The sequence below is a fragment of the Phyllopteryx taeniolatus genome, chromosome 10 (genome assembly GCF_024500385.1).
Source record: "Phyllopteryx taeniolatus isolate TA_2022b chromosome 10, UOR_Ptae_1.2, whole genome shotgun sequence".
Taxonomy (NCBI): Eukaryota; Metazoa; Chordata; class Actinopteri; order Syngnathiformes; family Syngnathidae; genus Phyllopteryx; species Phyllopteryx taeniolatus.
The window spans coordinates 5,312,227-5,333,349 of NC_084511.1; the positions used below are offsets into that span (position 1 = coordinate 5,312,227).

At 42.0% G+C, this 21,123-nt stretch overlaps 2 protein-coding genes across 7 annotated transcripts in view; one reads left to right on the top strand and one right to left on the bottom strand.

The window, feature by feature from the left end:
- The window catches only part of syvn1 (synovial apoptosis inhibitor 1, synoviolin), a 28,100-nt gene extending 19,420 nt beyond the window's left edge, over positions 1-8,680 (top strand). For 3 of the 4 annotated variants that reach the window (XM_061786757.1, XM_061786758.1, XM_061786755.1), the window contains 7 exons: positions 1,583-1,699; positions 1,917-2,071; positions 3,205-3,348; positions 3,438-3,584; positions 5,248-5,431; positions 7,695-7,816; positions 7,897-8,680. In XM_061786757.1, the coding sequence (XP_061642741.1) occupies positions 1,583-1,699; positions 1,917-2,071; positions 3,205-3,348; positions 3,438-3,584; positions 5,248-5,431; positions 7,695-7,816; positions 7,897-8,078 (1,051 nt within the window). In that variant the 3' untranslated portion in view covers positions 8,079-8,680. The remainder of the gene's footprint in view (positions 1-1,582; positions 1,700-1,916; positions 2,072-3,204; positions 3,349-3,437; positions 3,585-5,247; positions 5,432-7,694; positions 7,817-7,896) is intronic. The other variant, XM_061786759.1, reaches the window with a different exon arrangement.
- On the bottom strand, positions 8,559-21,112 carry gpr137 (G protein-coupled receptor 137). 3 transcript variants are annotated; one of them, XM_061786760.1, is made up of 8 exons: positions 20,975-21,112; positions 14,594-15,045; positions 14,439-14,488; positions 14,128-14,368; positions 12,772-12,921; positions 12,504-12,629; positions 9,902-10,020; positions 8,559-9,819 (listed from the first exon to the last, which is right to left on the bottom strand). In XM_061786760.1, exons 2-8 carry the CDS (start codon positions 14,972-14,974, stop codon positions 9,723-9,725), a joined length of 1,164 nt encoding a protein of 387 aa, XP_061642744.1. In that variant the 5' UTR covers positions 14,975-15,045; positions 20,975-21,112; the 3' UTR covers positions 8,559-9,722. The 3 variants fall into 3 exon arrangements, with proteins under 3 accessions (XP_061642744.1, XP_061642745.1, XP_061642746.1); XM_061786761.1 differs by having other exon boundaries at positions 14,594-15,118; positions 20,975-21,104; XM_061786762.1 differs by lacking the exon at positions 8,559-9,819 and having other exon boundaries at positions 9,904-10,042.
- Between the last annotated feature and the right edge of the window lie 11 nt (positions 21,113-21,123).

A 21,123-nucleotide genomic window follows, 5' to 3' on the forward strand; every position in this document is an offset into this window, starting at 1 on the left:
TTGTAAAATGCGCACTGCAGAATCGGGTGGTGGTGGTGTTGTTCAGCTTGCCATCTGCGTGTCTTCAAAAAGTCAAGCCATCACTTTTTTATTTCCTCATTTTTTGGGAGCTTAAAAAACATCACCAAGCTGTTCTGTAAATTGAAGCAATCAGTGGACACAGATTTTCGGGGTGTGGCCATCGTTAGCTTGCTAATTGCACACTGGAGTGGTAAATGGGCCTTTTTAAGCACAGCTAACTCACAACTGAGGAGCATAGCCAAACGAAACAACGTCACTTTGTCCTTATATAGTGGGGGAGGGAACTTAAGCTAGAAAGTATACGCACCAGCCCATTGACGTTATGGGGCTGGGTTTTAGCACCGCCCACAAAATCAGGAAAATTCAAATAGTGAAAAAGATGTTGAAGCTATATCTCAACAATTCAGCAATATATTGTTTTGTCTTTTCATATGTTTTTAGCACTTAACTTCAAACATATTTAATGTACTTAGAAACAAAACACTATCTGCTTAGTGCCACTTTAAGTAAAAAATAAATTAAGTCTGGACTCACACTTAATTATTGCTGACCAGATGTCTTCAACAAGCACAATTGTCCTGGTTCGATTCAAAACTTAACAGTCAGACACGAGCAACTTAATGCCTGCAGGGAAGATGGTAATATTTTATGGTCACCTTAAGCCTGGAACACCCGTAATGATTTTTGACATCTTAACCGAATTTTAAAATTTGAGAGACCACACACGACGAGGGGGAAAAAATACATCTGTATCTCTTCTGATTGCTCTTATAATGAATGTGAAGTCCAGTCAATATGAAAAACACAGCACACCACACAAATGATCTCTCCACTTAAACTTGGGAGTCTCCACCCCAAAAGCACACCTGTGAGAGGTAGGCAGCACAGTGCCGCTGGACATCCTGACTGCTGTAAAATACAAAGATACAGGAATAGGAGAAAAAATGGTAGCAGCTTGGCTAACTGTTAGCCCATCTAGAAATAATGTTGCAGTAAAACTCTTCTCCTTGTCATTTTTACTATGGTGAATGACTTCGGCGGGCACATTATAACATGAACACAACCAGTTTATGTTGAACATGTTTTAACATTTAGGATTGTGTGCTTGACCATTTTACGAACAGATCATGGAGGAGAAATAACTTTTAACACGCACACCAAAACACGTCATCTTCTGTCTTCAATCTTTAAGCATAATCAGGCCGTTGCTGTCTTTGATCAGCATGTGTGTGCCTCTTTGTGTCAACATAAAGGAGACTGGACTAACTTTTACCCACTACCCATTTTATATTTTTATAAATCCCAGGAAGAAATAATACTTAATAAATTTTTACAGTAATATAGCGCCTTTTAAGGGACCCAAGGAGGCATACCCATTCCCACAAGCTATAAATGGTATTGATCAACTCTCAATGATACATTCACGTCCTCAAATTACATATTAATTTGAAATTTAAAATGTTAACCTAACATATGGGAGCCCTATCATTTAATTTCCAGATAGGACAAGTCAAAATGAAGACTTAATTAAATTTTATTTTTGGCTTTGTTTGGTTATCAGCTACCCTGACGCCACTCCTGAAGATCTGCAGGCCTCTGACAACGTTTGTATCATCTGTCGGGAGGAAATGGTCACTGGAGCAAAGAAACTACCTTGTAATCACATTTTCCACTCCAGGTAGGACATGTATGAAATAAAAAGTAGACTACAAACAAACATGCAACCTGCAATTTCTTAAGAAATGAACATGTCAATAAAAACATACTCGAAACTAAAATGTCCCCGAGGTGAGCACAGAAAGCATCCTAATAAATTAATCTGTGAATTGTTTTTATTGTAGTTATTGATAAGCAATAAACAACCAAAGCTTCTCTGTATTTCTCTCCACACGCAGTTGCTTGCGGTCCTGGTTCCAGAGACAGCAGACCTGCCCCACCTGTCGTATGGACGTCCTTCGGGCGTCTAATAATCAGACCCCTACCCCTGCCCAGGCTCCGCCCCCTGCTCCAGTAGCCCCTGCGCATGCTCCTGCTGCCCAGCCAGCTAATGGTGAGAGAGCATCAAGAAACCAAAATTTTGTTGTCTTGCCTGTCAACAACACTATAGTCAGATGTCATCCAAGTGCTCTCAGCTATTAAATTACCAAAGCAAGTTAGTCGTCGTCATGCAGCACAAGAAGGCACACTTGGTTAGTGCCATACTTGTTGTTTTATGTTTTGATTGTTGTATATTTATGGCCTAAAAGTGTGCAAGTATTCACTGTATTTATGACTTTACTACAGAGCTAAACTGTGTAACCCCTAAGGAACATTTCGATGTACAAATTCTGGTTACGCCACCACCATAGGAATGGAATTCAGAATCTTAACTGCTGCATTCTTTGTTTTTGCGCGAGCAAATTAATGAAGTGAACCCTCGTTTATGGAGGGGTATACATTCCAGACCTACCAGCAATGGGCGAAAATCTGCAATAGAGAGACTATAAAAAAAATTACTTTTTTTTTGTCCTACATACTTTAAACACATTTAAACAAAACACTTTTAAAATTATTCCTCAGCACCTGTTCGCACTCTCACTTGCACAGTTTTCCAAAAGAGAGGCAAAGCGTATTTGATTCAAGCTGTTTGTCACTCCCAGATGAAGTTTACTGTAAAACTGACACAAATAAAAGACAAACATATTTAAGCACCAAAATGTTCACCCAAACCATATAATTTAATCTAACGGAAGTCAGCTAATTTACCGTAATAACAATGGGAAACACATTAGGCTCATGGAAATTAGCATAGGTGATGACTACAGTGATTATATATCTTCAAACAGCTGCTATTTTAACACATCCACAGTAGCAACACATACAAATACTCAAGACATATTTTCTTTGCTCTGTGGGAACAATGCCTATTAATGGAGTTGAGGACCTTCTCTTCCTCTTCTTCTTGCTCTTCTACATATTATGCTGTATCTCCTCCAGTAGATGTCAGTGCTATGTTGAGGCAGAATTTCGTACTAAACTAAAGGTGGGCAACTCGAAATCTGGACTGGCCTGTGTAAAACCCATCAAAAAATTACTTAAAATAAATCTGTGTTATAGCGGGGGGGAGAATGATAAACCGCAATACAGCAGTGGACAATATGAGCATCATTGGAAGTAATACTTTTAATATGGTTCTGTTTCTAGTGGCACCCGGCATGTTGCCTGGCTTCCCACCAGGTCTCTTTCCCTTCTGGGGTCCCTTTCCTGCCATGCCTCCTCCAGCTGCGGCAGCTCCTCCCGGTGCTGCCGACGCACCACAGGGCAGCACAGAGGCAGCACAGGCAGCTGGTTGGTCCCATGACGCCAAGCAGCCATATGTACCCTTCGAGTGAATACAGTTTGCGGAGTTGCTAAACTTGAGTCCATGTTTCCATCAGGTACCAGCCAGTCCACTTCATCCGGTGCGGACCCAGCCACAGCTGCCACGCCGGGCTCTGCGATGCCAGGATTTCCCTTCTCCATTCCCCCATCTCCCTTCCCAACTGCACCGTGGCTGCCCATGCCACCACCTCCTCCTCCTTTCAGTAAGCTTTAGTAGTATTTCTACATACAGTTCCTGTGTTTTAAACACAGTGGTCTTTTCAGGGTTTTCAAGTTATTTGCAATTAAAATGAATTGCACCTTGTATTACTGCTACAGTTAGTCACGATAATTTTTTAAGATTATATATTTTCCCTAAAACTATCACGATAAATGATATATTTATTTTATAATTATTATTATTTTTTAATGCTTCTGAAATCTTGAAAAATACGGCCCACCCTTGGGCTGCAAAACTGTATGGTTGGTCCACTGAAAAGGAGCCCTTCACCTGTCAATCAAATATGTTGATGTTCGCTGTAGTCAACTACTGGCTGAAAAAAGGTGTGCCACTGAGGTTATGCCTAATAAACAGTTAACTTTCCCGTGTGTGTGTGTTAATTGGGGACTAACACACAACTCGGATCTAGGTGCTGACGTTTTAAACGACTTTGCCGCGGTGTAGCGAGCTGCTTAGTTCCTTAGCTCGCAGGCTAACGAACATAATGGTTAACTTTTGCTTAAGTGTGTCAGTTGTGTGAATGTGTGCGCTGCACGAGGAGAAAGGCTGTGGCGTATTGGACGGAGCCAACACCGGCAAGAGTGTACCGATCCATCGGCTAATGACACAGCTGTCCAACTTTGTTGGCTCACTGGGTGATCCCTGTGCTGACTCACCACAACAATGACGATTTATCGAGTCCAGAAAAACATTTTATTTATCAAACGATAAGTCGAGAGTAATTATTGTGACAGGCCTAGCTATAGTACTTTAACTATTAATAGAAAAACGTATTTGTGTATTCACTTTGCCTTTGTATGAGAATATCAAGATGTAACATTTCCACATTTCGTCATATAATCACATCAGAAAGTGAATCAAAATATAAGGAATACATAGAATAATTGACGTTAGGCCACCATTTATCAATTTAAAGCTTACCAGAGTTTTTCTTGACTTTTTCCTGGCTTATTGCCAAAATTAGGTGCCGGATCAGCCCTGGAATAAGTGAAATCCGCGAAGTTGGGACTAGATATTTTTTAAACTTATTTTTATATATTTTGAGCTTTATGACCATCCTCAGACTCTCATTTGTCTTCCCCACACTCCTATTAACCCCTACCATACACTTATAAACGCATTCTAAACGCATTTTTAACTCTTAAAAATACAGTAGTGCACAATAGTACGGTACGCTGTACATTTTATTTCTTGCAGGGTGTTTTAATGAAAACAGTTATTTTTTTTACAGCATACACTCAAAATCCCACGATATGGCAAATTATGCACTCTATGAATATGAACAACAACTATTACTTTGTTTGGAGTTTGGGAGTTGGAGACCTTCCCTGGCTGTTCGTCCATTCATTACCCTTCTAGTAGACCTCAGTTCTCCCCGGCATGTTACGGCATAATGTGGTACTATACTGAAGGTGCGGACTCTAAATTTGGACTTGCCTGTATATTGTTAAGACCCATAAAAAATATCACTAAAAAATCTGCAATTTAGTGTCGTGTGAGAGGAATCTCAATATACCGGATGTTCACAGTATTTTGGAAATAACAGTATTTATGAAAACAGCCTCCATCAATAAGGCAGGCTGGACCCTTGCCCACGTTTCATTGGAATCGGTTTGCAAACGGGCCTCTCCTCTCTTCACCTTTAGTGTCGTCCATGCCTCCTCCTCCTCCGTCTCTGTCCCAACTGTCAGAGGAGGAGCTGAGGGAGCTGGAGGCCGAGGGTCGACGGGGCCTGGAGGCCAGGCTGCAGTGTCTCCAAAACATCCATACGCTGCTGGATGCCGCCATGCTTAACATCCACCATTACCTCAGCACAGTCGCCACACTTACGTAAGTAAGCACCCTTCATTTTCTTCTAATTTTCTGTGTCAAATCAGATGCTACACACCCTTTCCAAAAAAATTGAATCTCATGGAAAAGCCATTCAAAAAGTTTAACTTTCATAGATTATAGATTCAGGGGCCACAATTTAAACAATTTCAAGTATTTATTTGTTTATTTTTGACATAATTTGAGCTTCCTGCTCATAAAACCCACAAAATCAATCAATTAAAAAAATTTGAATACTGTGGGGTAAAAAAAAAAAGCACCATTTACGTCTCAGTTTTTGTAGAAAAAAAAGAAATTAAGGTCACATTAAATCAACAAAAATATGGTACTTTCAAAACATTACGTTAATCAATACTTCGTTGGGAATCTTTTTGCTTCAATCCTTGATGCTTGCTGTCAGTTCTTTGTTTTTGGGTCTGGTGCCCCTCATTGCTTCAATCCTTGATGCTTGCTGTCAGTTCTTTGTTTTTGGGTCTGGTGCCCCTCATTTTCCTCTTGAAAATACCCCATAGATTCTCAATGGGGTTTAGATCCGGCGAGTTGGCTGGCCAGTCAAGCAGCGTGATGGCATGGGCATCAAACCAGGTTTTGGTGCTTCTGGGGGTATGGGTATGAAATCTGCATCTCCATACTGATCCTCAGCAGAAGGAATCATGAAGTCCTCTAAAACATTCTGGTAAGACTATTGCGGTGACCTTGGATTTAAGAAAGCAGAGTTTACAAACACCTGCACTGGACATTGCACCCCAAATCATGACTAACTGACTGGATATTTCACACTGGACCTCAAGCAGCTTCCCCCGTCTTCCTCCAAACCCTTGGACCCTGATTCCCAAATGAAGGCACACTTTACTTTCATCGGAAAAGAGGACCTCAGACCACTGGGCAACAGTCCAGTCCTTCTTCTCCTTGGCCCAGTTGAGCCGCTTCCTATTGTGGCTCAGGCTCAGAAATGGCTTGACCCGAGGAACCCGACAGTTGTAGCCCATCTCCCGGATGAGTCTGAATGTGGTGGTTTTTGAAGCTGTGACTCCCGCCTCATAGCACTCTTTGTGGATCTCTGCTAGATTCTTGAATCTTCTCTGTTTGATAATGCGCTGAAGCCCACGGTCATCTCTTTTGCTGGTGCACCTTCTCCTGCCACATTTTGTCCTTCCACTAGACTTTCCATTGATATGCTTGGACACAGCACTCTGTGAACAGCCAGCCTCCTTAGCTATGAACCTTTGTGGCTTACACATCCTATGGAGGGTATCAATGATGGTCTTCTGGGCAGTTGTCAAGTCTGCAGTCTTCCCCATATTGATGACAATTGAACCAAACTGAAGCAATTTAATGACACCTGGGGAAACCTGTGCAGGTGCTTTGAGTTTAGTAGATGATTAGTGTGTGACACTCAATTTAAAACATTTATGCCTTGCAAAATTTGGGCTGATTTCTTTACAGTATTCACATTTTTGAAATTACTGATTTTGTGGGTTTTATGACCTGGAAGCCCAAATTATGTAAAAATCAACAAATAAATACTTGAAATTGTTTTAATTGTGGGCCCTGAATCTATAATCTATGAAAGTTTAACTTTTTGAATGGAGTTATGGAAATAAATAAACTTTTCCATGATATTAATTTTTTTTTAGAAAGGGGCTCTGTATGTTGCCAAAAGTATCTGAATTGTTTTTCCATCTGCGCGAGTTAAACCGAAGGTTCTCAACCTCTACAAAATACTGTAACGGGAATAAAAAAATATATAAAAGGCCACCCTCAAATTTGCAAGAATCTTTATATTTCTTATTTTTGTCTAGCTGTCTATGACCCACCCAGAAAAATTGAGACCACCTATTTACACTATTAAAATCTGTGTTTTTAATAGTGATTTAATAGTTAGTCCATGAGGTAAATTGCTTCCTAGGAACACAGAACACTGGCTTTGATGTGCTCTTTTGACGCTGAAATTGATAGCGCCCTGTAGAGCTATGCGTTCTTATGACATACACTTGATTTATCCTCCTCCACCCATGGGTTCCACTGGCTAAGTTCTCTTTAAGGAAATAAAAAAAACCTTAAAACCTTTTGGGGTTTATTTGTTGGCACAACCCCAAACAACATTGTCATAGCTTTCAGTTTAGATTAGCAATAGTCACTTTCCGGCATCCAGACGTACCATGGAGCCTATTGTTTAGAAACATTATGAAAAGGTCTATGAACCCAGGAGGACAATCAGTTGCGGTGTTACCGGCTAAAACGATGTTTTGTTCTTCTGCAGTCCTCCGAGGTCTGACGGTGGCAGCGCAGGAGAAGCCAGTGGGACAAACAACTTGGCTTCATTAGCCACTGCTAGTGCAGGCACAGACAAGCCGAGTCGGGAGAATAACTCCTCCCCCAGCTGTAAGAACTTCAACCTGAACTTTCAAAGTTCAAATTGCTGTCATGTTTTGATCCCAGTAATGTGCTTCTTTGTGACTAAGTGAGCAGAGTTCCAGTCCAAACGGACGACTCGACTCCCACATCCACCACTTGGGATAGCGAGAGAAGAGACAAGACTGATGAAGGATCGGAGGATGAGGTTGGCGAGCCAAACGCTGCCGAGTTGAGGCGCCGGCGGCTTCGGAAGCTCGAAACGGAACCTCTTCCGCCTGCAGACAATTGAGCCGACATGGCGGCAAATGGCTGTGGACCAACAGAACATAGATGATCTGTTGGTCGTGCTGCTCTCACCTTCTACAGGATCCAATTTGAGTTGGACTCAAAACTGCGGGAGGTTAAACCAGGGGCTCTTTTTCACTCCTATGTCTAAATTCTAGCATGTTTTCCCCCCTTCTGTTTCACTCAACAATAAATAGTGGAATGAGAGGACTGCAGGCACTTAAGTTGAAAGGAACTTAAATGGGTGTTTCAATTAGTATTTGGCTGTCAGTGAGCTCAGTGCCTGCATGTTATTTTTTTTCTTTAATCAGCTGGCTTCAGTAGAAGGCTTGTTACACTGCACTTACCAGATCTAAAAAAAAAAAGAAAAAAAAAGTTGATCAACATTTTCTCCTCTTTACAAATCAGGACTCTGTGTCCTGTTTATTTTTTCTTTTTTTCCCCCCCAACGTTGCAGGTGCTGTAACAGGTTTGAATGTGTACATACTGTATAGAGTTTTATTAAGGTGATCTGTACATAAAGGAAAAACTGCAACATTTTCTTTCAGGCTGTGTTTAAAACTAATTCTAGGAAGTTTATCAATAAAATGAGAATGAAAGCGTTAACTGTTTTGGCATTTGGAACAATAACTTTCATTGTGGAACACATCACAGTTGTAGTATCCCTCAAAATAAAAAATGCATAAAGCTGTACAGAAAATGGATATACATTTTACACAATTGGCCCTGCATTTCACATTTTTAGCATAGTTTGAAATCAGAAGCTTAGAAAAATAGTGAAAAGCAAATATACTACTTTGCAATATAAGTATAAGGGATTGGGGGAGGGGGGGGTTTGCTTGTCAAGTATCTATGAAGTGATGAAAAAATTGCATTTTCATACAATTACTACTAGTGAGTTCAGATTAATCGGCACTCAAGAATAGAACTCCTTTTTCATGTAGCTTAAACTTCAGACATGCACTTGGCAACAGGCTGGACAATCTTTTTTTTAACAGTAAATGTGATAAAGTCAAAGCTGCATGTAAAGCACGGTCTATAATTCTCAGCCAAACTGTAAATACAATTAAGTTACAAATGTCATCACAATACAGGGAAATCACAAAATAGAGTAAAATAAATATTACTATGGAAAAAATTTTAACACACTTGTGGGAGGGAAGAGTGCAGTAACAATGAAAATCTTCCACTTGTGACAGTGGTGGATGCATTTCCATTCTGTTATGACAGGCTATCCCACTCTTAAATACATTCTATTAAAAGGAATGTATTTGAATGTTAATGATTTCAAGGAATTGTAAGAGCTCATTCACAGTGTTTAACCACTTTAATAGTAGATTGTCCTCTTTAAAAAAGTGACAAAATGCAGTTAAACCCAAATTTAACCTTGTCTGTCTGAATGTTTGGCAATCTACGTCTTCCCAATGACAAGTCGCTTCCCTTTGCGAGACAACAACAATATATCTTAAAGGTAAAAACACTAGAAGGTGCATATTTAATGTTTGGTGACAATTCCTGAGGTTTTCAGTGCAAAAATACACTAATAATACATAGACTGAGGTTCTACTGGCTGCCAAGCTGTTTTTTGTTTTTTTGCCTTGAGATGACCTCCATTGAGAACGCCATGACCCACGACCACGTTCAACCGTCAGTTTTGGGGGGTGGAGTAGAAAGAGTGGTGCTGGTGATTCTGGTCTGGGGGGTTGGTAGCAAACAGGAGAGGCGTGGTCTCTGATCCGTACCAGCTGGCAAAAAGACAAGGACATTAAGGTTAAATTAAATGAACACGTGACTTGCCGGCTCTATGGGTGCAGTCAGTCAGCAAACCTTGAGTGAGGCTGGTAGGTCGAAGTCCACGGAGCGGCTACTTCCTCATCGCTGCCTTGAGGGTCATCGAAGAAATAAGGACGAGATAGGACCCTGTTGTTGACGGTCAAGTTGCTGACCTGCCAGGAGCGCTTCACGTTACTTTGCAGAAAATTGGTAGGAAAGCATATAGTAAAATACAGTTGAACCTACTGAGTCATGCACCTTTGTGTTCATACAATTCAGAATTCAAGTATAATTTTCGGGAAATAAAATCTAGAGTAAAAGAAACACAGTACAGTATGTCATTCGTTGTCTAAGTTCATCACTCAATTTATTCATATGTGGATCAAATAAATTTTCCTTATTGAAATGAATTTAAACACTAAATCCATTCCAGCCCCCCCAAAAAACACAGTTTTAACTTAGAAAACTCAATTGTCAAAAACATACACTGGTTTTATAAAGTGTATTTATGTGTTGGATGTCTGCTTTATCAACCCGTAGTTCTGCTAGCTATCGCAGCAGACTCGGGGAGCCTTCTATCCTGTTTTCCGGGTTTGGTCACGCATGTTTGCAATGCAAGCGCAGGAGCAAGAGCAGTTGTTACGTTAAATTCAGTTAACAGCAGAGTGTGATATTGCCAAACATGGCGGCTATGGGCTGAAATATGTGCCACCAGGAATTTGAATTTACAAACTGAATTTGTATTAACTGAAGTCCAATAAACCTGAAAGTGAATACGAATTTTGTATCTGTAATGAAAATTCAAATAAAATATTTTGACATTCAGTTTGATCATTTCAGATTCAGTGGGACAAATTCTGTTTCAAATTAGCTGTGACAAACATCCGGGAACTGTGAGGAATAGCAATCGATCGGAGATACATCGATCTCGTCTTTGGCCAATCAGCGCCTCAGTTTCTTATCACGCGGCAGAGGGCTTCTCCGGGAAGTCAAAGCTTCTAACTGGCAACAGTATTTTAACCTTTATACCACTTTTCATTAACCTTTGTGGAATGCATCATACGGTCAGAAAGAGATTTTAAAAAATTAAAAAAAAAAGCGCTTCCTTTCGAACATAGGAAAGGACATATCACACCGACGTGACTAAGTCGTCTTGTGTAACGTCACCCGGGCATTGAACTCCATGCCTTAGGCTTTCCTAACATCTAGAGATAGAAACGGCACACAGCACATCTCGATACAGACAGCAGTGTTTCAAATGAATTTAGGGGTTTACATGAATGAATTGGAGTCCAGCCCTTACGCAGCCGTTGTCCATTTTTTGGGGACATTTTTGGACTTTGATTTACTCTACCAAAGACAAACCAGTTAAAGTCAAAGGTAACAGGGCTGAAATTTGGGCTCACAGTTATGAACAAGTTAAACTTAAAAAAAAAATGGTGCATTTGCATTTTCCAAGTTATTAGAAATAGGAGATAAACATTGATACTATTATTCCATTCTATGACACTATTAATTCCCATTATAAATCAAAATTTTCAATACACTGTAAACCTGATGTGTTATAATGCTTTTCCTATAAATACTGAATGAATCCAAGCATTGGGGTGTGTTTGGTGTGTACTTACACCCCTAAACCACCAAATGGAACCAGAGGCCAAAGCATGATTTTTTTGCAAATCCAAGCTGCTTATCTCCTGCTAATGTCTAAAAGAAAATGGACAAGGGATGCATAAGGGCCGGACTCCAATTAATTCATGTAAACCCCCTAAATTCATTTGAAACGGTGCTGTCTGTATCAAGATGTGCTCTGTGCTGTTTCTACCCCTAGGTGTCAGTAAAGCTAAAGCATGGAGTTCAATGCCTGGTGACGTTATGTTGGAAAAGAACCAGAAAGATGACTTAATCACGCCGGTTTGATATGTCCTTTGCTACGTTCGAAAGGAAGCACCTTTTTATCTCTTTCTGACCGTATGATACATTCCACAAAGGATAAGGAAAGGTGGCATGAGGGTTAAAATACTGTCTCCGGTTAGAAGATTTGACTTCCCGGAGAATCCCTGTCACGTGATAAGAAACGAAGGCGCTGATTGGCCGAAGATGAGACATGTGTATCGCCATTGATTGCTATTCCTTACAGTTCCCCGATGTCTGTCACAGCTAATTTGAAATTGTCTAACTGAAAATGAAATGATCAAACTGAATGTGCAAATATGTAATTTGAATTTTCAATGCGGACAAAAAATTCTTACATTCACTTTCAAGTTTATTGGACTTCGGTTAATACAAATTCAAATTATGTTTTTCAAATTCAGTTCGTAAATTCAAATTCAATTCCTGGTGGCACATATTTTAGCCCATAGGCGGCCCCCATAGATGAATGAAAATTGAGGAATTACTCTGTTGAATTATTTTCCCACGAACAAAATATTAAGCAGAATATTGTGTTTGGACTAGTGGGGGCACATTCAACATATTCTTACCGCAAAAACAAATTTGCATTTATTTTCCCTTCAAAATACTGCCAATACAGTTGACAAAAGGTTTCATGTCAACTTTTTGACCATTGAAAACATTATTTCTACTATATCAAATTGAAAATGGTCTTTTCCCTCGAGAACGGAGTTGAGTTTATTCGCCAGCTACTCTTAACTACCTCTTGAGTAGGCCGGCGAACTCTGAAGATGAGGATGAGCAGACTGGTTGGTAGCAGCTCCCATATGAAGAGGATGGCGCCAAAGGCCAGATAGCCCCTGTCACCTAATTCATTACGTAGGTCAGCCTGTAAACAAAACACATACAAAGAGGTTTTGTGAAAGTTTTTTGTTTCAGCGCACAGAAAACTTGTAAATGAGCTCTGACGAACCAAAACATAAGAAACTTGTGGCAAATGGAAAATTCAGTACAAACCATGGAACAAGTACCTGGTCAGAGACGTTATACCAGTCAAAGTCAAAAGACTCAACATGGTGGTTCTGAGACAGAACCAGGGCGCTCAGGTTGTAGAAAGCTCGGCTGGCAAACAGCAAGATGACTGTGGCGCCGAGCACTCCTGTGCGACACACTGTGGTCCCCTGTAACGATAACCCCCCGACCCCGACGAAAAAAATACATTTCCCTTGGAATCACTGTGTGTGATTTCATGACATTGTGTTAAAAAGTCACTCACTTATGGGCAAAATACAAAGCATTGCATTGACAAACCAACGATATTAAGAAAAATGGGAATCGGAATTCAGTATACAAATCACAGGACCAACAATGGCAATTTATAAAAATGTAACATAATTAATTCAAATGTAAAGAATCTGAGAGTTTGTGCATCATGATTAATTCATTGTAAATCCTTCTGGTGTCTGTGACTCGGCCACCAAGGGGCAGTGTAATACAGTCATGCGGACACAAGCGAAGAAGAGTTTCACAGCAACTTAGAATTAGTAAGTTGTAATATTATTTAAGGCCCGACGGATTTAATCGGCCGACATTAGCCTTTTGCAGACTTTTTCCAGATTTTTTCCCCACACATTAACACATTACAACATAAAACAAAAAAACAAAATCTGCAAAAAATGGGCCATGTTTTCTCCATGTTGTTAAGTTAAACACTGAAGGACCAATTGTAAAACAGTCAAATTGTTATTTAGGCTGTAATGAATATATTCATGGTTATAAGAGATAAGGGACCAAAAAGATTTTATTCATTATATATTTTGAAAAATAAACAGCCGAATAACTGGTTATCGGAACTTTATTCTGCCAAATATCAGAATCGGCCTCAAAAATTCTGTATCGGTCAGGCCAAGTAATATTAGCCGTTTTTCGCAGAGGATAATTAATACATGCCAGTGAGTAGTGTTGTATGCTTATTTAAATGTGTTGATGCACCATTTGTGTTCGAATATCCGGTGAACACCAAGACACCACTACTATTAATTACAGTCTATGGCATTTTGCATTGTTTGTTAGCATTAGGCAAGCCGAATTTTGTATAAGGCAAAGTTACATGGTTGTTTTAAATACACGAGGTGTGATTGTCTTCATTGTATGCTAAGTTTGACAGTAAACTTCAACTGGGAGTGGCATTAAACAACTTGAAGCTTCTTTTTTTTAAGAATTTTTCACTATCTGCCAAACTGCTGCCTGGTGTGAAGTGAGGTGAATTGAGATTGAGATCACTGTCACCATACAAAACTTGTATCTCCACATTTTCCTTTGTCTTTTCATTGTGTTAAATGAAAACAACAATGAAAACTAAAATAAAAAGAAAAAAATGGACTCACCTTGCTGGTCAGGTACGGGCCGGTGGAGTGAGAGTGCCGCGTCAGAAGCAGCAGCAAGGCGGCGAGCAACACCGCGTCCAGGATGAACAACAAGTCGTTGACGAGCACTCGGACCAGGACCAGGGTCCAGGTCTGCTCCCCCGGCCCTGCGCTATCACCGCGGCCTCCGAGAGCCGCGCAGGCCACGTTGACGCAGAAAAAGATAGCGTTCAGCGCCCCGTACATGCAGCGGGCAGTGCACCTGAGCCAAAATGAATTATGGATTGTATATTTATATTTGGGTTTAGTTCACCTTTACAATGTTTACTCACAGCCGTTTTTCCACATCTGAGCTGTAAGTCTCTCTGGCTTTAAGTAGCACCTGTAATACCAGAAAAATGAGACAATCATGTTTATCATGTTGTTGCGAAAAGTCACTTTAATCCATCATCTATCTTAAAAGTGGGAAATCCCACTCAAGTCTCACCTGAGTGAAGTACAAGTTGATAAGGCCCAGAGTAAAAAACTGCAAGCAGACAGGGAAGCAGTAGAGCAGCCAGTAGACCACCACAGGGAGGTGGTTGGCCTCCAGTGCGTTCCGAAAGTAAAACGAAAACAAGGTGGTGCGTAGGGCGGCCCACAGCAGGCAGAGGAAGAGAAAGATGCTCTGATAGCTCCATCGTTTGTGTTTGTAGAGATAAAGAAGCCAGAGCTGGGCGTACACTACCAGGAAGAGACCGCCGTACAGCGTGGTGTAAAGGGCGGTGAAGCCGAGCTGGACTGAAGGGGCCAGAGCCGGACGCAGGGGCAGAGGGGCGGGCAGCGTGGAAGAGTTGGGAGGAGGGCCGGCTGCCACTGGAGCTTCCATGGCGGTCGTGACGCTCTTAAAGGTCCATGATGACGACCCTTCGCTCTCAACTAGAATTTAACATTGGTTACCTGATGGCAGACAGGTGGACTCATTAAGTCGGACGGTCCACAACAGAAACCTCAAAGTCCAAGCAGAAAATGACTGCATGAAATGAGCAGAAATGAAATGTTAAATATTAATTATGCAAGTGATTTGACTTATTTTGTATGCAGAACGTTTTTCCATTGTGTCAAAAAGGACCCAATTTATATGGATTTTTTTAGGCCGATCCTGATTCCGATATTTAGCAGAATAAAATTCTTATAACCGATTAATCCATCTATCCATTTCCTAAACCGCTTATCGTCACTAGGGTCCGGGTATGCTGGAGCCTATCCCATTTAAGTGCGGGCAGGAGGCAGGGTACACCCTGAACCGGTTGCCAGCCAATCGCAGGGCACATATAAACAAAAAAACATTCACACTCACATTCACACCTACGGCCAATTTAGAGTCTTCAATCAACATACCACGCATGTTTTTGGGATGTGGGCGGAAACCAGAGTACCTGGAGAAAATCCACACAGGCGAACTGTGAGGCAGGTGTGCTAACCAGTCGTCCACCGTGCCGCCACATAACCGATTAATCGGCTGATTAATTTAAAAATATATGTAATGAATAAAATAATTTTTTGGGGTCCCTTAATGCTTACCATGCTAACTCCACACAGGCGGGTCCGGGATTTGAACCCCAGTCCTCAGAACTGTGAGGCAGATGTGCTAACCAGTCATCCACTGTCCCCGTGTGTGTATACATACATACACACACATACATACATATATATATATATACACACGTTATAAACACACATATAGGCGGCACGTCCCAATAGCATGCACGGTAGGTTGATTGAAGACTCTAAATTGCTCGTAGGTGTGAATGTGAGTGTGAATGGTTGTTTGTTTCTATGTGCCCCGCAATTGGCTTGCAACCAGTTCAGGGTGTACCCCACCTCTCGCCCGAAGATATATACACGTTATAAACACACATATAGGCGGCACGTCCCAATATCATGCACAGTAGGTTGATTGAAGACTCTAAAGTGCTTGTAGGTGTGAATGTGAGTGCGAATGGTTGTTTGTTTCTATGTGCCCCGCAATTGGCTTGCGACCAGTTCAGGGTGTACCCCACCTCTCGCCCGAAGATAGCTGGGATAGGCCGCGACCCTAGTGAGGATAAGCGGTTCTGAAAATGGATGGATGGATGTATATATACATATATATGTCATGAACTGGAGCCTGGGTGGCGCTTTCTTTCCAGCACCTTCCTCGGCCGCGCACCTGTCAGGAATCAGCCCTCGTTACCACCTGCATTTAAGCCTGCCTGATCCTGGAAAACCTTGCCAGAGTATAGCAGCTTCTCCAGCGGTACCACAGGTCACCTGTCTCAAGTAAGCAACCTAATTTCTTGCCATCTCTCTGACCCCTGTGTTTCTCCTTGTCATCAGCGTTCCCTCCGTGCTCCTCGTCAAGTGGACTCCTGCCACCACACCGTCAAGCCTGCTGCCTGTCCTTGTCACCGCCTGCCGCACGTCCCTGCCTCCAACATCCGCCAGTGCACCTCAAGGACCATTCCCCTTTCAATAAACTGTTCATCACAACCTTTCTGCCTCCACCTGCTCTTGGGTCCAGCCTCTATCCGATCGTGACAACATATTTGTGTATATATATATATATATATATATATATATATATATACATCTTCTTCTTCTTTTCCTTTCGGCTTGTCCCGTTAGGGGTCGCCACAGCGCGTCATCCTTTTCCATGAGAGCCTATCTCCTGCATCCTCCTCTCGAACACCAACTGCCATCATGTCTTCCCTCACGACATCCATCAACCTTCTCTTTGGTCTTCCTCTAGCTCTCTTGCCTGGCAGCTCCATCCTCATCATCCTTCTACCAATATACTCACTCTCTCTCCTCTGGACGTGTCCAAACCATTGAAGTCTGCTCTCTCTAACTTTGTCTCCAAAACATCGAACCTTGGCCGTCCCTCTGATGAGCTCATTTCTAATTTTATCCAACCTGGTCACTCCGAGAGCGAACCTCAACATCTTCATTTCCGCCACCTCCAGCTCTGCTTCCTGTTTTCTCTTCAGTGCCACTGTCTCTAATCCATACATCATGGCTGGCCTCACCACTGTTTTATAAACTTTGCCCTTCATCCTAGCAGAGACTCTTCTGTCACATAACACACCTGACACCTTCCTCCACCCGTTCCAACCTGCTTGGACCCGTTTCTTCACTTCCTGACCACACTCACCATTGCTCTGGACGGTTGACCCCAAGTATTTAAAGTCCTCTACCTTTGCCATCTCCTCTCCCTGTAGCCTCATTCTTCCCCCACCGCCCCTCTCATTCATGCACATATATTCTGTTTTACTTCGGCTAATCTTCATTCCTCTTCTTTCCAGTGCATGCCTCCATCTTTCTAACTGTTCCTCCAGCTGCTCCCTGCTTTCACTGCAGATCACAATGTCATCTGCAAACATCATGGTCCACGGGGATTCCAGTCTAACCTCATCTGTCAGCCTATCCATCACCACTGCAAAAAGGAAGGGGCTCAGGGCTGATCCCTGATGCAGTCCCACGTCCACCTTAAATTCTTCTGTCACACCGACAGCACACCTCACCGCTGTTCTGCTGCCCTCGTACATGTCCTGTATTATTCTAACATACTTCTCTGCCACTCCAGACTTCCGCATGCAGTACCACAGTTCCTCTCTGGGTACTCTGTCATAGGCTTTCTCTAGATCTACAAAGACACAATGTAGCTCCTTCTGACCTTCTCTGTACTTTTCCATCAACATCCTCAAGGCAAATAATTCATCTGTGGTACTCTTTCTAGGCATGAAACCATACTGTTGCTCGCAAATACTCACTTCTGTCCTGAGTCTAGCCTCCACTACTCTTTCCCATAACTTCATTGTGTGGCTCATCAACTTTATTCCTCTATAGTTGCCACAGCTCTGCACATCACCTTTGTTCTTAAAAATGGGCACCAGTACACTTTTCCTCCATTCCTCAGGCATCTTCTCACGCGCTAGAATTCTATTGAACAAGCTGGTCAAAAACTCCACAGCCACCTCTCCTAGATGCTTCCATACCTCCACAGGAATGTCATCAGGACCAACTGCCTTTCCATTTTTCATTCTCTTTAATGCCTTTCTAACTTCCCCCTTACTAATCATTGCCACTTCCTGGTCCACCACACTTGCCTCTTCTACTCTCCCTTCTCTTATCATTTTCCTCATTCATCAACTCCTCGAAGTATTCTTTCCATCTACCTAGCACACTGCTGGCACCAGTCAACATAGTTCCATCTCTATCCTTAATCACCCTAACCTGCTGCACATCCTTCCCATCTCTATCCCTCTGTCTGGCCAGCCTGTATAGATCCTTTTCTCCTTCTTTAGTGTCCAACCTGCCATACATGTCATCATATGCCTCTTGTTTTGCCTTTGCCACCTCTACCTTTGCCCTGTGTCGCATCTCAATGTATTCCTTTCGCCTCTCCTCGGTCCTCTCAGTGTCCCACTTCTTCTTAGCTAACCGTTTTCCTTGTATGATTTCCTGTACTGTGAGGTTCCACCACCAAGTCTCCTTCTCTCCTTTCCTGCCAGAAGATACACCAAGTACTCTCCTGCCTGCTTCTCTGATCACCTTGGCTGCAGCGGTCCAGTCTTCTGGAAGCTCTTCCCGTCCACCGAGAGCCTGTATCACCTCTTCCCGAAAAGCTGCACAACACTCGTCCTGTCTCAGCTTCCACCACATGGTTCTCTTCTCTGCCTTTGTCTTCCTAATTTTCCTCCCCACCACCAGAGTCATCTTACACACCACCATCCTATGCTGTCTAGCCACACTCTCCCCTACCACTACCTTACAGTTGGTAACCTCCTTCAGATTACATCGTCTGCACAAGATGTAATCCACCTGTGTGCTTCTATCTCCGCTCTTGTAGGTCACCCTATGTTCGTGCCTCTTCTGGAAAAAAGTGTTCACTACAGCCATTTGCATCCTTGTTGCAAAGTCTACCACCATCTGTCCCTCCAAGTTCCTTTCCTGGATACCGTACTTACCCATCACTTCTTCATCACCCTTATTACCTTCACCAACATGTCCATTACAATCTGCACCAATTACGACTCTCTCTCTGTCTGGGATGCTCAGAACTACATCATCTAGCTCCTTCCAGAATTTCTCTTTCACCTCTAGGTCACATCCTACCTGTGGGGCATAGCCACTAATCACATTACACATAACACCCTCAATTTCAAATTTCAGCCTCATCACTCGATCTGATACTCTTTTCACCTCCAAGACATTCTTAGCCAACTCTTCTTTTAAAATAACCCCGACTCCATTTCTCTTCCCATCTACACCATGGTAAAATAATTTAAACCCTGCCCCTAAACTTCTAGCCTTACTACCTTTCCACCTGGTCTCCTGGACACACAATATATCAACCTTTCTCCTAATCATCATGTCAACCAACTCCCGGGATTTTCCTGTCATAGTCCCAACATTCAAAGTCCCCACATTCAGTTCTAGGCTCTGTGTTTTCCTCTTCTCTTTCTGCCGAAGAACCCGCTTTCCACCTCTTCTTCTTCTTCTTCTTCTTTGACTTCGACTTCGACCCACAGTAGCTGAATTTCCAACAGCGCCCTGCAGGTTGACGGCGCCGGTGGCGGACGTTGTTAACCCGGGCCACGACCGATCCGGTATGGAATTCTTTGGATGAACGCTCATATTTGTTTGGCAAGGTTTTAAGCCGGATGCCCTTCCTGACGCAACCCTCTGCATTTATCCGGGCTTGGGACCGGCCTACAGTTTGCACTGACTTGTGCCCCCCATAGGGCTGCATTTATATATATATATATATATATATATATATATATATATATATATATATATACATACATATATACATCATATATGTACATTATATGATGATCAACAGCTCAAAAGGACATGCTGTGAACAGGCAATTTCCTGCTTTGGCATTGGCAACATTCTTCACACTAACAGTCATGGCAAAGTAGTCAACGAAATGCATTATGGGAACCCAGAATTCGTTGTAGTGATGTTTTTAAATAAAGTTCTCTAGTTGTAGAAAATCAAGCTAAATGTTGCTCTTGGATTTGTTCCTGTTGATATTGGTTTGAGTGCATGCATTTGCTATTCAGCAGGCTAAGGTTGGTATTTGTGAATTTATTTCATAAAATTAACTGTGGCTTGTCTTTCCCTTCATGTTCGTTGAATCCTCAAGTAATTTGGTGTCTTGCCAAACGTATGAGCTGAGATTACACAGTAAGGGTTCTTTTTCTGCTAAGAATAAGAGCCCAATTGACCTCATGTGAATCATTGCTCCCACATTAAAACTCATTTAGCCAACAAGGCTAACTGTATATAGATGTGCAGGCGATTAAGTAACTCCAAATTGAAATCTTAACATTACCTTTGCTTTGATGGATATGAAATTTAAAATGGCATTTATAGTTTTTTTTATTATCTTGTTCAGGGTCTGTAAATGGTTAAAAAACAAAGGTTAGCTTGTTTCAAGGAGACACATTATTATAGATAACGTTACAGCTGCTTTTGGAAATGTGATCATCTTGGTCGTCCTTTACGGGTTCATAATTAAATACACCGCTATCACTAAGCCGGTTAACGTCACAGAAATATACACGTACTTCAAATCACTATTCTGGAGTGTTACGAGGACCTTGAGACTCGTACAACATTGAGGCGTCTACACAATATTGACAGCCGTGACAACCAGGTCGGATGTTCGACCCATAATAAACAACATGCTAACTTTCAAGGGACTAAGCTAACCGCCATTGGCGTTCCCTTTTAAACGCAACAACGCGAAGATAATCAATTTCATAATGTCACTCCGTCACATGTTTTTGAGTATAACGTATAAAATGACGACTGGAGTGTAAGAAATACACACCTTATTTGACAGCGAAGCTTCGGCGTCTTCAGCAGACGACGTTCCCGTCGTTACTTCCGCGTTACGTCGTGTGCGTCATCTGTAATAGGCGTAACCTCCGTTTTTGTTTCCAACCACCAATCAGCGATAGGAGGAAATCGCGGTTACTT

Bases quoted from the DNA above. Each gene is read 5' to 3' on its own strand.
- gpr137 (XM_061786760.1), bottom strand. From the start codon at position 14,974: ATGGAAGCTCCAGTGGCAGCCGGCCCTCCTCCCAACTCTTCCACGCTG. The intron at 14,369-14,438 runs GTGAGTAAACAT...ATTTTGGCTCAG, and splicing joins TCAGATGTGGAAAAACGGCT to GTGCACTGCCCGCTGCATGT. The intron at 12,922-14,127 runs GTGAGTCCATTT...TTATCGTTACAG, and splicing joins GCCCGTACCTGACCAGCAAG to GGGACCACAGTGTGTCGCAC.